General features: G+C 45.9%; 1 protein-coding gene across 8 annotated transcripts in view; it reads left to right on the top strand.

Annotated features, from left to right (window-relative positions):
* The window catches only part of SLC44A2 (solute carrier family 44 member 2 (CTL2 blood group)), a 97,654-nt gene that overhangs the window by 14,819 nt on the left and 66,079 nt on the right, over positions 1-16,756 (top strand). For 7 of the 8 annotated variants that reach the window (XM_077346123.1, XM_077346124.1, XM_077346125.1 and 4 more), the window contains 3 exons: positions 4,448-4,558; positions 4,806-4,866; positions 15,478-15,601. In XM_077346123.1, the coding sequence (XP_077202238.1) occupies positions 4,448-4,558; positions 4,806-4,866; positions 15,478-15,601 (296 nt within the window). Of the gene's footprint in view, positions 1-4,447; positions 4,559-4,737; positions 4,867-15,477; positions 15,602-16,756 lie in introns of those variants that run through there. The other variant, XM_077346129.1, reaches the window with a different exon arrangement.

Here is a 16,756-nt window from a genome sequence, read left to right as displayed (position 1 = left end):
CTTTATTAAATTGCATCTTGTTCTCATTTGCCCATTTTTCCATTGTTTTCCATTGTGTTCAGATCTCGTTGAACTCTGTCTGGAGCAGTGGACCCCAACCTTTTTCAGGCTGGGGACTGGCGGGCAGCGGAGAGGGAGGCCTGGGGACCGGTGGGGGAGAGGGAGGCGCAGGCACTGGCCCCCACCACGTGCCCTGGCGGCCCTTTCACCTTGCTCCAGCTTCTCCCCTTGGAGCAGCCCCTGTGCTTGGCCTGGAGTAATCTGGCGCCAGCAAACTAGCACACTATTTCTCTCAGGCTAATGGGGAAGGGCTTCTCCTGGGCTTGAGGAGGCGAGGGGCACTCCCATCTGGTCCAACTAGGCGGAGGTGGCAGGGGCAGTGGCTGGCTCTGCGCAAGGCGCTGCACGCTGGGAGGACTGAGGCGTCGTGATAGCGGCGGCAGTGCTGGGCAGAGAAGTGTGGGCCGGTATGAAATGCTTCCCTTTTAGCTGACACAGAGCATGGCGCACTGCTGGATGGGCTTTTCCAACTTGGCATGGGTGCGCTCTGGCTCTGGAGGGTGACCGCTGCGGGGGGGGGGGGCTCTGCCATCATGCAGCTTGGGGTACTTGTGGATTGTAAACTAAACATGAGCAGGCAGTGTGATGCAGCGGTAAAAAAGGCAAATGCCATTTTGGGCTGTATCAACAGGGGCATCACATCAAAATCCCAAGATGTCATAGTCCCGTTGCATACGGCACTGGTCAGACCACACCTGGAGTTCTGTGTGCAGTTCTGGAGGCCTCACTTCAAGAAGGACGTAGATAAAATTGAAAGGGTACAGAGAAGAGCGACGAAGATGATCTGGGGCCAAGGGACCCTATGAAGGGTCCTATGAAGATAGGTTGAGGGACTTGGGAATGTTCAGCCTGGAGAAAAGGAGGTTGAGAGGGGACATGATAGCCCTCTTTAAGTATTTGAAAGGTTGTCACTTGGAGGAGGGCAGGATGCTGTTTCTGTTGGCTGCAGAGGAGAGGACACGCAGTAATGGGTTTAAACTTCAAGTACAATGATATAGGCTAAATATCAGGAAAAAAAATTTCATAGTCAGAGTAGTTCAGCAGTGGAATAGGCTGCCTAAGGAGGTAGTGAACTCCCCATCACTGGCAGTCTTCAAGCAAAGGTTGGATACACAATTTTCTTGGATGCTTTAGGATGGTTAGGGCTGATCCTGCGTTGAGCAGGGGGATGGACTAGATGGCTTGTATGGCCCCTTCCAACTCTATGATTCTATGATTCTAAGAAGGGGACGACAGAGAATGAGGTGGCTGGATGGAGTCACTGAAGCAGTAGGTGCAAATTTAAATGGACTCCGGGGAATGGTAGAGGACAGGAAGGCCTGGAGGATCATTGTCCATGGGGTCGTGATGGGTTGGACACGACTTCACACCTAACAACAACAAATAATCTTAATTGGTAATTCAAGCAATAAATTTGGCCAAATGTTTGGCTGCCCAAATTAAACAATTTTATTTCCTTAAAGATAGCCAATTTGTACATGCTGCAGTAAGAATGTTCAATACCAAAATGTCATCACAAATATTATATGGCATACCTGTTTGGATAAAAGCATTGCTGGCTGCACCCTGATTGGCTCTATGCCAACTTGGACAGCCGGACATGTACCAGCCCCAAGGCTATTTCACAGATAAATAGAGGAACCATGGATAAGGATACCACCCTCCCCAAAGGCTCAGGGCAGTTTTCATCAAACAGAAATAATACACATAACTCAGTATATAATAATGCAAAAATAACTATAACATTATGAATGATAGAATATTGGGGAGAATAATAAATCAACGCTTATTGATAGCCTTAAGGATGGGCTGGTCTGCAATGATGGTTTTAGGAGGGAGGTTGGGGGGGCTGATTGGAAGTGCTGATACTGGTCGACTTCAACCAAATGCCTGGTGGAGGAGCTCCCTTTTGCGGGCCCTGTGGAACTGTTTGAGTTCCGTCAGGACCCTGATCTCCTCTGGGAGCTTTTCCACCAGATGGAGAAAGCTCTGGCCCTAGTCGAACCAAGCGGGCTTCCTTGGGGCCAAGTATCACCAGGAAGTTGGAAGTGGTAGAGCATAAGGCTCTTTGAGGGGTGTAGGCATAGAGGCGATCCCTTAGGTACACTGAGCTCTGACTATGTATGTCCTTAAAGGTACCTTAAATCTGATCTGGAATTGTTATTGCTTCCAAGTGACATTTGTGTTTCCCGTAATCTTAAAATAATCTATTTTCCACTCACCCCATTTCTTTCTGATTCTTCAATTCTTGTCAATGCTTTGAGACATATTTTGCAGACTGCTGTCAACTGATTCACAATATTCAAAAATGTATTTAAGTTGTATGTACTTAAGCCCACTCATGGAAAACTCTGTAATTCATTCATTCATGAAACTATTATGTTAACTGTTAAAAAAAGGAAAGAACATACTTTGGTTAATTTATTATCAGACAGTGTCAAAATTGAACTAACTTGTGAAAGAAGATGGGTATGAAAGAAGGTGGGTATGGGTATGCATGGCGGGAGCCACATTGGAATGCCGCCGTTCCGTTGCAGTGGAGCAAAAAGCCCTGCCATTCCTCGCGTGTGCATAGAGGAGGGGTTCCCCCGGCATATGCTGGCTACCCTGATGCAACGGCCCTGCACACACAACGCGGGGCCGGAAGCGCCGGGAGTGTTCTGTAGCAGCAGCAACAGAAGGGGGAGGGGGGGCATGGGCCCCCCACTACATGATGGTGGGGAGCAGCATACTGCTCTCCCACCATGGTGGGGGTGGGGGATGTCCCTGTCAGCTCCACGGAGCCACGGAGCTGGTAGGGGCGAGATGCGGCCCTGGAGGGACACCGTAGGTTGGGGGATTATGCACTGGGCTAGCCCAACCTAGTCCTCGCCAGCACCTGCAGCAGGCCCAGGAATGTGGAAGCCTCCACATTTCCTTAACGTTGGCGGGACAACAGCGATGTCAAGCATAATCGGGGATTTTCTCCAAAGCTCTGTCACTGCCATCTCGGGCATTCCAGCCTATGCAAAATCGGTCTATGACAGAAAAAATAGCTTATGAAAAATTGATCACTGGTGATATACAAAAATGTTTAGGTAAAATGTATAGATATTGCAGCATGATTCAGAAACAGAGCAAATAAGATACTGTATGTTAATATGGGCTCACAATATGGGAGAGAGCATAAGTTTAGACCAATAGAAGGGATTGTGGGTTAATGAATTGAAATTTACTGAATCATAGAATCATAGAGTTGGAAGGGGCCATACAGGCCATCTAGTCTAACCCCCTGCTCAACGCAGGATTAGCCCTAAGCATCCTAAAGCATCCAAGAAAAGTGTGTATCCAACCTTTGCTTGAAGACTGCCAGTGAGGGTCAAATGTTAAAGCAATGTTAAATGTTAAAGCAAAATTAGTATAAAATGTTCTGTTGATGGTATTAATCCTCAAGATATTGCAAGGTTAAGAGCCTCTTGTGGCGCAGAGTGGTAAGGCAGCCGTCTGAAAGCTTTGCCCATGAGGCTGGGAGTTCAATCCCAGCAGCCGGCTCAAGGTTGACTCAGCCTTCCATCCTTCCAAGGTCGGTAAAATGAGTACCCAGCTTGCTGGGGGGTAAAACGGTAATGACTGGGGAAGGCACTGGCAAACCACCCCGTATTGAGTCTGCCATGAAAACGCTAGAGGGCGTCACCCCAAGAGTCAGACATGACTCGGTGCTTGCACAGGGGATACCTTTACCTTTACCTTTATTGCAAGGTTAATAAAAGTTACAATGACAAATACTGGAAATGTCATAATAGGAATGCATAATTTTACCATATGTGGTGGACCTTTCAAAAGGCAAGGAAATATTGGATTATGATTCATGATGAGATGCAAAAGATATTGAAAGTTAAATTTGTGTTGGATCCAAAATGTTTTCACAATCTGTTTTTATGCCCCTATGATTGTTTGATGTTGGGGAGTCGTGGTTTAATTTTTTAATCTATTTTTATTGTTGGCTGTATTGAGCAAGTCTCCTGAGAGGCAGATTTTCAAATAAACAGAAAAAACAGGAGCACATCAGAGACAAGCTGGAGAAAAATTGAGGCAGTTAATTAGGAACTGGTCAATATGAGTGTAAAAAGAGTTCTGTTTAAACATATGCTGTAGTTTCACAACACACACACCCTCCCCCGGTAATCTATTTCTGCTTTGGTGCCTGTTTAATATGATTTATTTATATTTATTTTATAATTAAATTTGTTTACTGTTTCTCCCAGCAAGCTGGCTTGCGGCGGTTCACAATAAAATATTTCATAGAAACACAATATAATCAAAATATCATAAAATACAATTCCCCCATATCCTCTATTTATAATTAAATTTAACTTGCATTAAAGCCCACATTTTTTTTATATTTCAGATCTGTGTTGAAAAGTGCCCGGATCAGTACCTCACATACCTGCAGGCCTCAGCCCAAAACATAGACTACTACAAGCAATTTTGTGTCCCAGGATTTAAGAATTTGAAAAAGGTAACTGATCTGTAAGGATGTATAATGGCGGAAGCTGGCTTGGGGTGTGAAGCTGGGCTTACACACTGCAGTTCTAAGGGGGTTACACCCCTCCGTAGTGGTAGTGTCTTTGTGCTTTGATGGGTGTTAACACTGCTTAAGAGGGGACTGTGATTAATCTGGTGCCTTTGCTCTTCCAGTGCAGGTAGGTGGACAGACTCCCTACCCCTTGGCAGGAATTAAACTCTGCCTACTTCTCTTGCCACAGAGCCCTCCCGAAGTCCTGAGGGATGGAGACTGCCCCGCCATGATTACTCCCAGCAAACCCTGTAAGTCTGGCCAGGGAAACAAAATGCTGTTTGTTGAGGGGGGGGATTGATTTGCTGCTTCTGGTGTTGCTCAGAAATCCTGGATCATCACAGGTAGTTGCCATGAGTACAGACAAGATGTGCTGCCCCTCAGCCTCAGCAGTCGCTCGGCATTAACTGCAACCTTGCTCTCTGTTCATAGGACTGATTCCAGCGGATCCCCCCCCCCTCCAGTCTTACACTTTTGTGAGGGGATTCCTGCCCAGTTCATGGACATCAGAGGAAGATAGATATTTTAAGGGCCCATTCAAATAGATTCAGCGTACATAGTGTGAGGAAAAACCAAATACACCAGTATAGGATGCGGGAGACTTGTCTTGGCAGTAGCATGTGCAAAAAGGATCTAGGAGTCTTAGTAGACCATACATTGAACATGAGTCAGCAATGTGACTCAGTGGCTAAGAAGGCAAATGGGATTTTGGGCTGTATCAAACAGATATTATATTTATTATGGTTAAAGATGTTCCTTTCCCATTATCTGGCAGGTTTTATATGGGTTTCAATCTGTTACATGGCTTGAATTCTAGCTGAATTCTAACTGAGGCCTTTAGATGTTTTATTCTTTTAAAGGTTTTTTTTTTAGTTTTGTTATTGTTGCTCTGTTTTAGCCTGAGGACTACCAGCTCTGCATTTCTAGACTTGTTCTTAATAGCTCGTGTAATAGTGGGTTCTTTTTATAATTTTGTCATACAGAGTATGGATTTTACTTATGAGCCACTTTGATCAGCTTTTCTAGAGAGGCTATTTATAGGTTTTCTAATCTGACAGACTTATTTCTGGACTTCTATGGGGTCTGAAGGCACACCATTCATGGCTGGTAAATCCCTGGAAATGGATGAAAGTGAACACGGACACAGAAAAGAGTAGAGCAACTCTACTCTGCTGTCTCCTCTGCTACAATGGGAAGGAGGGAATTCTGAAGCAGAAGTCCCCGACATGGTGCCCACCAAGTATTTTAAGAAAGTGGGTGGGGGCAGGTGTGACTGTTACCTAGCAAGGTTTCTGATTGGCTTCTGGAGAGTTGATTGACTTCGCAGATTTGTTTTAAAAATTGCTTTGGCAACAGCTGCCTCCACAGCATGAGGAACTTCACTGTGTGACGGGTAAGATTCAGCAGCCGTGGGGGGAGGCGAAAACATGGCGACCTAACAGGTTCACTCCAGTGAACTCTCGTCCGGAGCGGTGGGGATTTTGGCTTCTCAGCCGGTCAGACTTTGGTGAAAGAGCGCAAATTTCACCTTCTGTCTTCTCTGATATTATCCAGCACGCTTGGGTGCTGTCAGGGACCCTAATAGACCCGCAGGGGGCTTTGGCCTGGGCATTAAGCCAATTCGGTTGCGAGGCGTTAGAGGACGCCGTCGCCATTTTTTGGGGGGGGTATTTCTTTTCTTTTTGTTTCTTTTTCTGACTAAGTGGTGCTTAATTTTTGTTTGAGCCTTCTTATCCTCTGCTTCCTGGATTGTTCTGCTCTGTCTGAAATCAAGAAGTGATAGAAACAAAGGCTGAAAACTTTTAAACACAGAAGTCTCCTACGCATCCTGGCTTCAGGAGAGGCTTCGTGAAAGTGAAAGTGAATGATTTAAAGAACCGAAGACGAAGCAACTGGTAATTAGCAGAACCGGGGAGTAGGCATTGTTCAAAGAATTTTTTTTTTTCTATTTACTGACAAGCTAAAAAAAAAAAGCAGCGTGGTCTGTTTAAGCTGATTGATTGTGGAAGCTGTAAGCCGAAGGAGGTGAGAACAGCGAGATTAGCCTGTCCAACACGGGCTTGTGGACTAAAGAGAGGCCGTTTTGGATACTGCCTGATCCAGAGAAGGGGAGTCGGTAAAGAACTGAAGATGAAGTAACTGTGGCTTCTTTCGGTGCTGCCCTGCTATTTTGACTGTGAAAACTGCCTGTTATAATTGAAACGGATAGTTGCCTGACGGACAGTTGCCCAACGTTGGTGCCGATTGGAGCGGAGTGGAATGGTCAGTTGCCTACCACTGGGGAGTGATTGAAACAGATGGCAAAGTGAACTGTGTATCAAAAGAAACACCGATAGAAGAGCTTATGAACAGAAGATATAATTGAACTTGGGGACTAAGTGTACTAAGGAATTTTGCCTGAAGTAGAACGGAGACTGATTCAAGAGGGAGGCGAGACGAAAGGAGGCAGCAGAACTTGAACAGAGCAAGAGGATTGTGCTCTACTTTAAATGTTGCGGGAACATCTGCCGATAAGAAGAGGAGTAGAGCAGAAGAAACAACTGGATGGTGTATCTTATATACTTTATAATAGAAAAAAAAACAAACTTGGAAGAGGAACAGAGAACAATGCACAATGTAGAGGGCATAAATATTTGTGTTTGCTTTTGATTGGGTTAGGTGCTGTGGAGTACTATAGCATGGAGTTAATTGAGTATAAGATTCTTTAAATCAGTGTTGTTAGCACTGTTAACACTGCTGGTACAACAGTGACTTGCTAGCATTAAAGCATTAAAGTGAAATAACAGCATAGAAATATAAATATTGGTACAAATATAGAACAGACACTGAGGAATTATATGCTTAATAGATAATAGTAGTAGTAGAAGAAGAAGAAGAAGAAGAAGAGTTGGTTCTTATATGCCGCTTTTCCCTACCTGAAGGACGCTCAAAGCGGCTTACAGTCGCCTTCCCATTCCTCTCCCCACAACAGACACCCTGTGGGGTGGGTGAGGCTGAGAGAGCCCTGATATTCCTGCTCGGTCAGAACAGCTTTATCAGTACTGTGGTGAGCCCAAGGTCACCCAGCTGGTTGCATGTGGGGGAGCGCAGAATCAAACCTGGCATGCCAGATTAGAAGTCCGCACTCCTAACCACTACACCAAACTGGCTAGTAGATAGTAGATAGTAATAATAATAGTAAGGCTAATAGGTTAGTAAGGTTAGTAGGTTAGTAGGCATAAATAATCATCTTCCGTGTTAGCTCTTTTTATTATTTGGTGATTATTATATAGTTAAAAGGACAAACTTGATTCTGTTATATTTTGTGATTGGTAGTTGCTCATAGCTATTGCAGTTTGATTCTTGTTAACACCTGAATTAATTGGTATTATTGATTGATTGATTGATTGCTGACAGATTGTTGAACTAATTAACTAACTCAACTGTTGCTCAATTGAAGCCAATCACTATCATTCATATATTATAAATAGGTCTGAATTACCGGCTTGATATTACCAAATCGAATCAGGCAGGCATTGTTTATTAAGACTGATAGTGGCAGCCAAGTAGATGGCCAAAGAGTTGTACCTTAAGGTATTATAAACTAGAATTGGGGTGGTTTATGCAGAAGGGAAATAAGGAAAGAAGGATCCCTAAAGCAGTTAGATCACCTGTTAAAAGGCCAACAATAGATATAATTAATTTTGGGGGGGAGAAAGGGAGATGGCTGGAGCCACAAAAACAAAAAAAATAAAAGAACTGAAAGGAAAGGTAAAGAAAGTTGATGAAATCGAGATAGTGGAGGAGGAAGAGGATTCAGAAGAGGAAAGGCAGATAGGAATGACGCAATTGATCAGGCTAATAGAAAAACAAGGTCAAGATATAAAATCAACAACAGAACATTTGCTTAAACAACAATCGAAAGAAATTCTTAAAGAAATACACGACTGCAAGCAAGAATTGACAGAGGATTGATGGCCTAAAAGTTGCAGTGGAGAATAACGAAAAAAAAAAATAGAGGAACAGCAGAAGGAAATTGGTAGCTTGCAAGCATGGAAAAAATCAACAGAGGGCAAATTAGAAATCTTAGAAGTGGAGAATAGATCTAGAAACCTGAGACTAAGGGGAATTAAGGATTCATACGGCAGGCAGAATCTAAGAGCAGAAATAACAAAGGACCTACAGGAATATTTACCAGGGGAGGAAATCTCATTAGAGAAGGTTTATAGGATTAATTATAAGGGGGAGAAATGGAAAGATCAGCCTAGAGATGTATTTATAAGTTTTGATTGTAAGAGGACTAAGAATGCTTTCCAAATGAAAAATTGTAGTGAACCGTTTAAAATTGAAAATCAAGAAATACTGACCTTCCAGGATCTGCCGGTAGAAACTTTACGCAAAAGAGCCCAATTTCACTTTTTAAGGGAGATTCTCATAAAACAAAATATTAAATATTTCTGGAGAATCCCTTGTGCTTTAGAGACAATACTGTCTTCGGGCAGAAAAATTATTGAAACAATACAACAGGCACAGGAACTGGCTGACATACTCTCATCCAATAAAGACAAAGATTCATCGATTACGCAACCAAGATTAGTCAAAAATAAGTCATAATCGTATTATATCAAATTCTGTTAGGCCCAGTAGATATTTTGATTTGTGTGACTATGGAAAGGCTGAAAATTATTTCAGTTAATGTTAATGGCTTGAATATACCAAATAAAAGACAAAGATTCTTCAATCAGTTGTATGATCTCAAACCAGACATAATTTGCTTACAAGAAACACATGTAAATAACAGACACCAATATTTATTAAAATCTAAAAAACTGGGGCAAGAGTTTATAGCTTCCGCAAAGGTGAAAAAAAGAGGTGTAGCTATATATCTGCTCAATACAAATCTGAAGGCAGAAATTCTAAACAAAGACGCAGAAGGTCGCTTTCTATCTTTAAAGATCACCCTTCCAGACGGCCAAAAGTTAGTTCTTGCCAACATATATGCCCCAAATAGTAAAAAAGATAAGTTCTTTGAGGATTTCTTTTCTCAGCATGCTGAAGTAACAGAAAATAACTTAATGGTCATCGGGGATTTCAACGCGATCCCGGACTCTAATCTGGATAAATCAGAAAGGAAAAAAAAGGGCTCAAAATTTCCTAAAGCTGCATTAAGAAACTTATCAGTTCTTGGGTTAATGGATGTTTGGAGAACTTGATACCCTAAGAAAACAGAATATACGTTCTTTTCGCATAGACACTCTTTGTACTCCAGAATCGATCAATGTTGGTCATCGGCCAATCTGTTGTCTAAAATATCAGGAATAGAAATCTTACCAAATACCTTCGCAGACCACAATCCAATATGGCTGGAGTATTGCTTCAAAAGATCAGGCAGAAGGAGATGGAAAATGAATAGCCATATCCTGGAAGATCGTAAGATTGTAGAAAAATGTGAGGCGGAATTACAGAAATTCTTCCAATTAAATATCTCTCCGGAGGTCTTGCTAGCCACAGTCTGGGATACTAGTAAGGCTTACATGAGAGGCATTCTATCATATGTGAATGCAAAAAGGGTGAAGAAGAAAAAGGAAGATTTAGATCAGATCTCTAATACCCTCAGGGAATTGGAACAGAAACATCAGCTATAGAGAACGAAAAAAGTAGCTAAGCAGATAAGATCATTCAGATTGCAGAGAGATAGCATCAAAAAATTAGAATATCTGAAACAGAAAGAATTTGAATGGGGTAGATGGGTGGCGCAGAAACTAAGATTGAAGTCACAAAAACAAAGCATAAACAGGTTAAGGTTAGATGGGGTAGAGTATAAGACTGATTCTGAGATCCAACAATGTCTGGCAGAATTCTTTCAAGAGCTGTATCGACAAAGAGAGATTCCCCTTGATAACACTTTTTTCTGCCAATATATTCCTATAAAACAGTTCTCGGAACACCATAAGAAAATTCTAAATCAGAAAATGACGCAAGAAATCAGTGACACAATTAATTCAGTAAAGGCTCAAAAAGCGCCAGGACCCGATGGACTAACATCAATTTATTATAAGAAATTTGCTCATGTGATCACCCCGGTTCTATTGCAACTGCTAAATGAAGTGATTGAAGGAGAAAACAAGAACTTGCCTGAGTCATGGAGCCAAGCATCTATATCTTTGATCTTCAAGGAGGGAGGAGATAGAATATCCCCTCACTCATATAGACCCATTTCGCTACTAAACAATGACTACAAAATCTTTGCAAAAATACTAGCAGAAAGGCTACAAAAATGCATCGGAGAGGTGGTAAGCCCAGACCAAACGGGCTTTATCCCCAGAAGACTTATGAGGCACTACATAAAAGCTGTTTTGAGTGCAATGGATCTGGTAAAACAGAAAATTACAGGCAGCTTTTGTTTTCTTGGATGCTGAAAAAGCGTTTGACAACGTTTTTTGGAACTTTCTGATAGAGACTTTAAAAAAAATGGACTGTGGTGAATCTTTTTTGAAAATGATCAATACCATTTACTCTCGGCAAGAGGCAAGGATTTTGGTGAATGGGATGCTGATGAATGATAATATAAAAATTCAAAAAGGAACAAGACAGGGCTGCCCACTCTCACCTTTATTATTCAACTTAATTTTAGAAATGCTGGCGCCCAAAATACACCTTTCAGACAAAATAAGGGGGCTCAAAGTAAGAAATGAGGTATTCAAGTTGAAGTGCTATGCGGATGATGTGGTGTGCATTCTAACTGATCCCCTGTCTTCCATACCGGCGTTATTTGATTTATTAAATTTATTAAATTTATTTGGCAAACATTCAGGGTATAAGGTCAATAGATCAAAGACAAAACTATTCTTATATAAAACAACGGATCTTGAGAATATCTTCCTTAAGCAAATATCAAGCTGCGAGATCAACCCCAGAGTGCTAAAATATTTAGGAATATATCTGGATAAAGACCTTACAAAATTGAAGAAAAACAACTATGAAAGAGAATGGAAACTCATACAAGGCGATTTGGAGAGATGGTCTAAGCTGATGCTTTCGTGGTCGGCCCGAATGGCGACACTGAAAATGAATATACTACCAAAGCTCAATTTTCTGTTCCAATCTCTGCCCATAGCCCTAGGAGACAAGCAATTAAATAGGTGGCAATCGGAGTTTTACAACTTCGTATGGGCACATAAAAGACATAGAATAGCAGCAAGGGTAATGCAAGACGCTAAGGCGAGAGGTGGCCTAGCTCTGCCAAATTTAAAACTTTATTCTCATGCAGCAATGGTGACAATGTTGACCGACGGGATGATCGACCCTTTGCATAAAGATCTAGCACTGGATAGGGAAAATTTCAGAGTAGGGCTACATGAAATACTATGGCCATCAACAGTTCAAACAATAAAGAAAGGGAAAAATCAATGGAATGCGGGGGGCCATCAAAATATGGCATAAATATAAGGAAAGACTGTCACCGGCTCCTTCCATGCTAAAATCGCTGATAGAAGCACATTTCACTCCAACACAACAGACCAGGATCACTTGCTTAAAATACTATGACCTTCTAACCAAGACCAAAAACTTCAAAGAATTAAAAATATTGAATCAAGAAGGGATTCCTCTAAATTGGCTAGAGCATAATCAATTAAAATCTATATATAAAAAAGACTTCAAAACAAAGGAGGATATAAGAACGCAAGTGGCGGAGTTTGAAGAGGTCATCACAATAAAAACCACGCCTGCAAGGTAACATATACAGAATACTTTTAAAATATGAGACCGAATCGGAAGTGGTAAAAAACTGCATGATCAAGTGGATGGAAAACCTCAAAAAGAATGGAAACTTGGGAGAGCATGTGGTCAAAGGTGAACAAAGTAACCAGGAGCCAATCAATAAAAGAAAACTAGTACAAAATGTTTTATCGCTGGCATATAACCCCTAAGGCCCTTGCAAAAATGTCTAAAAAGAACAGTGATAGATGTTGGAAATGCAGCAAAAAAGTGGGGTCATTTTTCCATGTATGGTGGAGATGCCCTGTTATATATAGCTTTTGGGAAAAAGTACATCAGGAAATAGAAAAAATGCTGGGTCTTAAGTTTAATATGTAAGTGGAGTATTTTTTGTTAAGCTTTATGTCAAACTAGATTTCAAGCCCATTTTAAATTTAAATAAAATGGGCGCTAGATGGGCTGGGGGGGAGAGCCCGTCCCCCGCAGAAGCCGGAGGGAAAAGGGGGGCTGGGAAAGGAGGCTTCTGTCAGGGCGGAGATCTCCCTCGCGGGTGCGAGGGAGAGCTCAGCCCCGGCAGAAGCCAGAGGGAAAAGGGGGGCTGGGAAAGGGGACTTCTGTCGGGGCGGAGATCTCCCTCGCGGGTGCGAGGGAGAGCTCAGCCCCGGCAGAAGCCGGAGGGAAAAGGGGGGCTGGGAAAGGGGACTTCTGTCGGGGCGGAGATCTCCCTCGCGGGTGCGAGGGAGAGCTCAGCCCCGGCAGAAGCCGGAGGGAAAAGGGGGGCTGGGAAAGGGGGCTTCTGTCGGGGCGGAGATCTCCCTCGCGGGTGCGAGGGAGAGCTCAGCCCCGGCAGAAGCCGGAGGGAAAAGGGGGGCTGGGAAAGGGGGCTTCTGTCGGGGCGGAGATCTCCCTCGCGGGTGCGAGGGAGAGCTCAGCCCCGGCAGAAGCCGGAGGGAAAAGGGGGGCTGGGAAAGGAGGCTTCTGTCGGGGCGGAGATCTCCGTCGCGGGTGCGAGGGAGAGCTCAGCCCCGGCAGAAGCCGGAGCGAAAAGGGGGGCTGGGAAGGGAGGCTCCCGCCCCCCCACCCTCCCCAAAGGCTCCCACGGCGTCCTGTCGGCCCCGGGAGCGGGCTCGCCGGGCGAGGCCGCAGCCGGGGCCGACAGAAGGCCGGCTCCCACCACCCCGACCCTCCCCCAGCGGCGAACGGCGTTCTCTCGGCCTCCGGAGCGCCCTCGCTACCGCGAGGGCGCTCCGGACGCCCAGAGAAGGCCGGCTCCCACCACCCCGACCCTCCCACAGCGGCGAACGGCGTTCTCTGGGCCTCCGGAGCGCCCTCGCTACCGCGAGGGCGCTCCGGACGCCCAGAGAAGGCCGGCTCCCACCACCCCGACCCTCCCACAGCGGCGAACGGCCCCCGAAGCGCTTACCTGTCGCTGTGCGGGTGAAGCAGGGAATGGGGAGCCGCGCTTCGCGCGGCTCCCCATTGCCTGCTTCGGGCGGGATGGACACTTGGAGGGGCCAATCAGGAGCCGCTTCGCGGCTCCTGATTGGCCCCTCCGAGTTTTTATCCCGGACCGGTCCCGCCCTAACTCCTCCCCACTACCCCTTACTCCTTTATACAGTCCGTGGCGCCTGTGGCGCCACGGGCTGTGTACAGACTAGTAAATAAGCCCGCTGCAGTCAAAATGCAGTGGGCGCTAGCAGGGCGCGCCATGAGGGCGGCGGTGCTGTGCGGGCCTGCTTAGGAAGGCCGGGGTCGTCCTGTCGGCCGGGCGCGTACCTGTTTTGTTGGCGGCAGGCTGGATTTGCTGCGGGTGGCGTCGCAGGAGCTGGGCGATGTCTCTGTGGCGGCGGCTTGGCTTCTGTGGCGGCGGGTGCTGGCTAGCAGGGGGGCGAAGTGTTGGCGGCAGCGTCAGGCCACCGGCAAAGGAGCAACTGCGAGCCGCGCTGTGTGCAGCTCACAGTTACTCGGGGCTGGAAATCGGAGGGAAAATCCCTCCGATTGTCTGTCCCTTCCTCATTCCGGACACATCCTGTCCCAGAACCCCTTACCGTTTTATTTAGTCTGCGGCGCCCACGCGCCGCAGACGGTGTTAAGACTAGTAAATAAGCCCGCTGCAGTAAAAATGCAGAGGGCGCTAGCAGGGCGTGCCATGAGGGCGGCGGGGCTGCATCCCACCGTTTAAGAACTGCGGACCTAGTTGGCATGTTGGTCACTCATCTACACAGTTTGGGAAAGCCATGAGTGTCACCGGCAAAAGTGACATTGGAGCTGCTTGTGGGGATGGCGAAGGGAGGGAAGCCATAGAGAAAAGAGAGGACCCCCCTCCTTCTGGGCTGAACCCTGCTCCAGTGGAGGGCCTTCTCTCCAGCCTCCTCCTGCCTCTAGTGAGGCTCAGGAGGAGGAGGCATCTCTCCACCATGCCTGGGTCCACTCAGCAAAGAATCCCTCTCAGAGGAGCATTTTGGATTGGGCTTTAATTATGATTTCTCTGAGGCGTGTCAGGGGCTGACTTTTGGCTAAAAAGTGAAATAAAATAGGATAAATAGTAACATGATCCCCCCCCCTTCCTTCCCCTTTCCTGCTTTCATGTTCAAATCTTACGTCTACATTTCCATGGAGTGCAGAGGTCAACCCAAGCCTTGGAAATGTGAAAGCCTCCCAGAACTGGTGGAACTAAATAGACAGATACTTGATTTTCAGGGGTTGGGCTGTGGTCCTTTACACCAGTGGTCCCCAACCTTTTTTACCACCGGGGACTGGTCAACGCTTGACAATTTTACTGAGGCCCGGGGGGGGAGGGGTCTTTTGCCAAGGGACATTGCCGCCTGAGCCCCTGCTCCACTTCCTTTCCCACCGGCGCCCCTGACTTCCCGCCGCCCGCTGGGGGGCGCTGCCAGCAGCAGCCGAGGGGAAGCCCCAGGCATGGCGGCCGCTGGAAAGCAACAAAGGTGGGCTGGCGGCAGAGTGCCAGGGCAGCCCCCGAGGCCAGGGAGGAGGACAAAGAGGAGCCGCGGCCCAGTACCGACTGATCTACGGACCAGTACCAGTCGCCGGACCGGGGGTTGGGGACATCTGCTTTACACCCTTGCCTTGTTATTCCCCTCTGTGAATTCTCTCACCAAGGACTGGCTGCTGCTCACGTCTATGTCTTCTGCCCCATTCAGTGGCCCACAGATGCCTGCCTGCAATCAATGCTAAGAAAGGGGTCATCATGGTTGGAAATCAAACCGTCTTTGATGACGGACATGGACATCAAAGGAATGTGACAGATCTTGTGGAAGGGGCCAAGTAAGTGTCTCTCCTGGTGGTGGTGAGAGGAGTCTTATCAAATTGCAGCTGTCTTATAGCCATCCTGGTAGCATTCTCAGGACAAGAGGTGTTTGCTGTGGCCTGCTCCTGTGTTGCAACCCTGAGCTTCCTTGAGGGACTTCCATCCCAATACTAGTGAAGGCTGGCCCATCTTAATTTCCAAGATAAGGTCAGGCTAGTGTGGACCATCCTGATCAGGGCAGAGATGAACAGCGGTGGATTGCCATGGCCTGCCTCTGAGCAGCAACAGTGTGCTTTCTTGGTGGTCTCCCATCCAAGTATGAGCTTAGCTTTGGAGATCTGAGATCCAGGCTTTTATTTTATTGTGCCGGGTGTAAAAACAGGAGCATCAGAATCAAAATCACACAGAGCTGGAAGAGACCACAGAGAGCTATGCAGACTTCCTTGGGGGCTTAAAAATCACACACTCATCCATATAAGTCCAGATAGGTACTCATCCAGTCTCCTCCTAAAGACTTCCAATGAAGGAAATTCCACTACCCTCCGAGGCTGCATATTCCACCTGCAGGCAGAAAATGTTGCCCTAATAGGGTTGTGTGCTTCGGTGTCCAAAGTGGCTGTTCCAGGCTGGACCAGCTGCTTCAGACACTGAAGCGCACAACCCCATATGTCTAATATTTAAGTGGAACCTCCTTTCTCATGATTTGAACCCATTGCTCCTAATCTGTGTCTCTAAAGCTGCAATAAACATGTGTGCCTTTGACTTAGTTAAACACAGCTATCATATCACCCCTTGCCCTCCAAGCGACGCATCCCCAACTCCCTCAGTCTCTCCTTGTAAGGCATGGATTCCAACCACCTAGTCGCCCTACTCTGAACCCGTTCCGACTTGTCAAGATCCTTCTTGAAGTGTGGTGCCCAGAACTGGATATTCCAAATGAGGTCTAACCAATGCAGAATAGAGTGGCTTTAGTACTTCCCTTAAATTCTATGCTCCTAGCAGTGCAACCTAATAGCCCTTCATATGGCAAAAGGCCAAAGTCTACTCTCATAATTATTTTTACAACCCTTCATTGATCTGCTTGGCTTTATTCTTGTTGCTTGGTTGGTGCTGCTCGTCCTCCGTATCTGTAGATTGTGCCTTCCAGTTGGAACGCCAGGGGGCTGAAAGCA

The sequence above is a fragment of the Paroedura picta genome, chromosome 7 (genome assembly GCF_049243985.1).
Source record: "Paroedura picta isolate Pp20150507F chromosome 7, Ppicta_v3.0, whole genome shotgun sequence".
Lineage (NCBI taxonomy): Eukaryota > Metazoa > Chordata > Lepidosauria > Squamata > Gekkonidae > Paroedura > Paroedura picta.
This window is presented reverse-complemented; position numbering and strand designations above follow the sequence as displayed.